Source organism: Calidris pugnax, unplaced genomic scaffold (assembly GCF_001431845.1).
Source record: "Calidris pugnax isolate Ruff unplaced genomic scaffold, ASM143184v1 scaffold54, whole genome shotgun sequence".
Lineage (NCBI taxonomy): Eukaryota > Metazoa > Chordata > Aves > Charadriiformes > Scolopacidae > Calidris > Calidris pugnax.
In genome coordinates this window covers 1,764,125-1,769,389 of record NW_015090864.1, presented here as the reverse complement: position 1 = coordinate 1,769,389, position 5,265 = coordinate 1,764,125, and the positions used below count along the sequence as shown (strand labels likewise).

At 50.0% G+C, this 5,265-nt stretch overlaps 1 protein-coding gene across 2 annotated transcripts in view; it reads right to left on the bottom strand.

Annotated features, from left to right (window-relative positions):
- Positions 1-202: 202 nt before the first annotated feature.
- Positions 203-5,265, bottom strand: part of IBA57 (IBA57 homolog, iron-sulfur cluster assembly) — a 6,480-nt gene continuing 1,417 nt past the window's right edge. The window contains exons 1-3 of one of the 2 annotated variants that reach the window (XM_014944847.1): positions 5,234-5,265; positions 3,201-3,578; positions 203-1,433 (exon numbers count right to left, since the gene is read on the bottom strand). The exon at positions 5,234-5,265 is cut by the window's right edge and continues 305 nt beyond it. In XM_014944847.1, coding sequence (XP_014800333.1) covers positions 1,042-1,433; positions 3,201-3,578; positions 5,234-5,265 — 802 coding nt within the window. In that variant the 3' untranslated portion in view covers positions 203-1,041. The remainder of the gene's footprint in view (positions 1,434-3,200; positions 3,579-5,233) is intronic. The other variant, XM_014944846.1, reaches the window with a different exon arrangement.

The window sequence follows — 5,265 nt, the reverse complement described above, 5'->3', positions numbered from 1 at the left end:
GTGAAGTGCTGCGGTTTCTTTTATTTTTTTCCAGCAGAAAGACTTAACAATCTCAAATCTGACAAAAGGGTGTCAGCGATGACAAGGATAAACACTGTCAGGCATGTCTCTTGCCAGCAAACAACCGAAAAAAGTATCCTGATGTGTATCTTCACATGCAGCAAATAAAAAGTAGCATCTCTCTTATTTCAGACAAGTCACATTTAAATTACTGATACAATAAACTTTTAATGAGAGATTCCACAAACTCATTTTACAGCAAGCAAAGAGTTTCAACCAATATGAGCATTTTTCACAAATCCCCTTCACAGTTCCAGTGACCCCGAAACAGAGGCAGAACGTGCTTTGGACGGTTTTTTGTTAGAAAGAAGGCATGCAAAAGTTTGGGTTTTTTGGTCAGAAGGGGATCAAACCAGCTCATCTCTCTCATCACCTCCTTCCACACCACACACCATTCCAAGAGCGGGCACAGGATGGATTTATGGTGATACAAGGATACAACAGTCGCCCCAGGGCACGCACCCAGTGGACTTTCTTTCTATAAAATAACCCTTTCCTCTCCAAAATGGTTGTTTGGGCGAAGGACGGAGGTCGGGAGCGGCAGAGGAGGTGGCTGCTGTTGGCCGTGCTCCCTCTGCCGGCACCGAAGCCGGAGACCGGGATGTTTGAGAGCTTTCCCACTGGGACTACTTATTAAAATCAAGCAGAGTACAAGGTATTATTCCCCTTCCTGAACATAATTAGAAGCTGGAGTGGTGGGAAAAAACACAAGTTTAAGAAGCAGCTCAATGCAAGGAGTCCTTTGCAGTGAACACTTTAGCCTGAGTATGTAACTTGTGCAAGGGAAGAGCGACACACTCGCCGTTAAAAAAAAGACACCCCAGAATCATTATTCTGAACAGAAACATTCAGTGCACACAAGAGATTCGGAAAATCCTAGAATCCTGCCTCAAACACCACACAAACGACAGCTGAAGGCAGAGCTGCCTTCCCAAATTTACCACACACACACAAAAAATAAGGCAAATGGGGGTTCCTGGGTTATTTACCAGCAGTTTTTGGCCACCACTCGGGTGTATTTGCAGTGAGCTTGACTTTATCACCCGCGATATTAAGGTAGAGAGGTTCGTTGATATTTGCCAACCTCAGCAAAGCTAGACCCAGATCACCTCCTCCAGCCCGGAATTTGCCAGCTGACTTTCCCGATTCGGTGACGATCTCGGCACCCTCGGGAATGCTGTCCTTGGGAAGAGGAGCCGAAAAGCGGACCGGCAGCAGCCGCTTGCGGATGACGCCCATGTGGTGGGTCCTGGCTGTCAGCTCCTGCCCGATGTAACAGCCTTTGGTGAAGCTGATGCCATTCATGTAGGCCAGGTTGGATTCCAGAGGGAGGGCTACTCCTGGAGGGAGATCTTGCACACCTTCGGGAATTCCTAGAGGGAAAAAGGTAAAACCAAATGGGTAAATGCAGTAAAAACTTCAGTATTTAAGATTTCTGGAGTATTCCTCCTCTGCGAGGCATAAAACTAAGAGAACCCATACAAAGCAGCGTGAAAGCTGGAGGGGAACAGATTTAGACTGGAGATTAGGAGAAGGTTCTTTACTGTGAGGGTGGTGGAGCACTGGAACAGGTTGCCCAGGGAGGTGGTTGAGGCCCCATCCCTGGAGATATTCAAGGTGAGGCTCAATAAGGCCCTGGGCAACCTGGTCTAGTTGGGGGTGTCCCTGCTGACTGCAGGGAGGTCGGACTAGATGGCCTTTGGAGGTCCCTTCTGGCCTGGGCAATTCTATGACTCTATGATTCTATGAAATAATTGACTTCACAGTTACTCTGGTTTGGGGTGAATGAATTAATTAGCTGTAAATGATGTTTACTGTTAAGAGTAAATGGAGAACTCCACTAGAACCTCATCTCGTGAAGGTCACAGCACCTCCCAAGCGCACTGGTGGAAATTCAAAGCACCCAGAAGGATGCAGATCCCACACGAAGTCATCAACGTAGACGTCACTGCCAAAATCCTTCTCACCCACACCCCACAACTAGACTTTAATGTCAATAAGAGTAATTTTCTTCAGAGCTAACGAACACAAGTTGGCCACCTGTCTTCGTTAAAGCCCAAACACCGAATGTCTGTGTAAGTAGCTGTTCTTTTCTGTGACCAATGACACCAAAATAGTAATTTTTTTTTGAAGCAGAGCGTTGGCCCCAGCTTTCCCCGGCGGCACAGCAAGACCAGGGCTGGTGTTTCAGGGAGGGGGGGCCACCCCCACAGTCCCGCCCAGTCTGACCCAGGCCACCTGTCTTCGTTAAAGCCCAAACACCGAATGTCTGTGTAAGTAGCTGTTCTTTTCTGTGACCAATGACACCAAAATAGTAATTTTTTTTTGAAGCAGAGCGTTGGCCCCAGCTTTCCCCGGCGGCACAGCAAGACCAGGGCTGGTGTTTCAGGGAGGGGGGGCACCCCCACAGTCCCACCCAGTCTGACCCATTAACAGCTTCCTTTTCCCAACCAGGCAGGCTCAGGTTTAAGTAGAAACCATCATCTTTCAGGCTGCCAATTAATTTAATCCACTGTCCGTGTGGCCGCAGTAAAATTGATGGGAGCTCCGTGCAGGCACAGGGGGCTCCTGGGACCGAGCTCCCTCTCACACCAACCGCCCGCCCCTTGGCCTCCCCGTTAACTCTGCAAACCCAGTCACACATTTTTAGGAAAGTCCATTAGGGTGTTTCCTGCTCCTTCCTTAGCAACAAGGAAAACACACAGACCGTGCGTAATCCCCAAATAATCAAAATGACTCAAACCACAGCCATCTCTTTCTAAGAAAGTGAATAATCCTGGGTTTTCCTTTGCTGTCGGCGTTCCTGACCCACTGCCCCATAATCTTTAGTACCAGGGAACTGTACCCAAATATTGATTCTGCCACGAGACAGAATTAAAGCCACCAGATCACTTTTATCCTCAAAGTAGCAAATAATACCTGTAGTTATTAACAGGTTAAACACACTGAGAAATACCAATGCGACTTTTATAATTTATTCCTCTTATTGAGACACATGAATGTGGCTTTAATAATTGATTCCTCTGTCTTATATCAATGTATGGACTCTGATAATAAGACGAAGCTGTGATAATACATAAATAAATAAACTTCCCCAAAATCCAGTGACACAGAGAGCGTAAAACGGGCCTTGGCTTTACCTTGTTGGTACCTGTGCCTGTGGTAATCCTCAATATTTCCAATCTGACTCCCAGGGATAGCCTCCGAGGGATTTACTCCTTTCTTTGTAATCAGTCTCCAGCCCATGACTTCTGTTCTGGGGTCAGGAGTTAAGAGCAGGGCCTGGTCTGCAGATTTGGCCAGGGAAGCGGCCATGTCTCCAGCCCGCTCCCCGGGGACGACGGCCCACAAAGAGAGGTCAAGGCGAGGGGCGATGTTTACTTTCCTCCGGATCTTGTACAGTTTGAGATGTTTTTGCACGGCCTCCAGCACGCCGCCGTCACACTCCAGCAGGATGTGTGGCTCTTCTTCTGGATTCTCGTGAAGCCTAAAAAAAGTAACACCTACAAGGTCAAGAAAAGCAAACGCCCCCCCAAAGCAGCGGAAGCCCAGGCAGCTTTATCTTGATCCTGGTGCGAATCCAGGGATCTGGGGAATTTCACCCACGGCTGCCGGTGCACACAAAAGCAGCGCTCAGCTCCTTGTAGTGAAATACTTTTCCAGCCATCCGTTCCACTCTTTTCTGGCAAATATTGTCTCGCCTCTCCTGGGGACAGAAATGGGTTTTGGCCGTGCAGTTTTCTGTACGGGTCACGCTCACCTAAAGCGAGGTGAATTTCAGCAGGAGGAGAAGCTTCCTTCAGCTCTGCCTTCCATGAGTTTCCACGCCGTTACCCTCACCCCACACACCACAAGCCCAATTTCTCCCTGAGTGACCTGGCCACGCGGTGTTAATTATTATATGTCACATATTAGTGACTATGGCACCTGTGAGGCAGCACAAACCCCTTGTTTTGGATACGGCCTGAATATACCCACAAACACACCTGGGGCCTGCCCTGAGCCCCACTTTAAACCTATTAAGATCACAGAATAGTCAAAGAATCATCGATGTTGGAAGGGACCTTTAAGACCATTGAGTCCAACAATTAAGATAACACTGATGAAACCACCACCAAATCATGTCCCAGCACCACACCTACCCGCCTTTCCAGCCACTCTTCCCCAAACCTAAGTGCTGCAGGGGGTTGTTGTGACCCAAGTGCAGGACCCAGCACTTGCCCTTGTTGAACCTCAACCCATTGGCCTCAGCCCATCAATCCAGCCTGTCCAGACCCCTCTGTAGATCCCTCAAGTAGATCAACACTCCCACCCAGCTTGGTGTTGTCTGCAAACTTACTAAGGGTGCACTTGAGCTCCTCATCCAGGTCGTTGATATTAAGCGGATCATAGAATGGTTTGGGTTGGAAGAGACCTTAAAGATCATCCAGTTCCCTCAACCCTGCCCTGGGCAGTGACACCTCCCACCAGACCAGGTTGCTCCAAGCCCCCTCCAACCTGCCCTTGAACCCCTCCAGGGATGGGGCAGCCACAGCTTCTCTGGGCAACCTGGGCCAGGCTCTCACCACCCTCACAGAAAAGAATTTCTCCCTAATATCTAATCAAAATCTTTCAGTTTAAAACTACTCCCCCTCATCCTATGGTTCCCCTCCCTGATCCAGAGTCCCTCCCCATCTCTCCTGGAGCCCCTTGAGGGACTGGAAGGGGCTCTGAGGTCTCCCTGGAGCCTTCTCTTCTCCAGGCTAAACCCCCTCAACTCTCTCAGCCTGTCCTCCCAGCAGAGGGGCTCCAACCCTCCCAGCATCTCCGTGGCCTCCTCTGGCCCCACTCCAACAGCTCCATGTCCGTCTGATGCTGGTGACCCCAGAGCTGGAGGCAGCGCTGAGGGGGATCTCCCCAGAGCGGAGCAGAGGGGGAGAATCCCCTCCCTTTGCCCTGCTGGGGATACAACCCAGAATGCGGGGGCTTTCTGGACTACGAGCACACATTGCCAGGCCACGCTGAGCTTCTCAATCACGCTATTTTTCTGAGGTAACTCACAGAGCCCCTTTTTTTTTTTTTTTACGCCTCAATTTATAAAGACGGGCCAGAGACGCCTCAGCGAGCGGCGCGCAACATGGCGGCCGAGCAGGGAAAAAGCCCGCCGAGCCCGCGCGCGCCCTTTCGTCTCCATGGCAACGAGAGGGCCCGCCCCCTCTTCCCCCC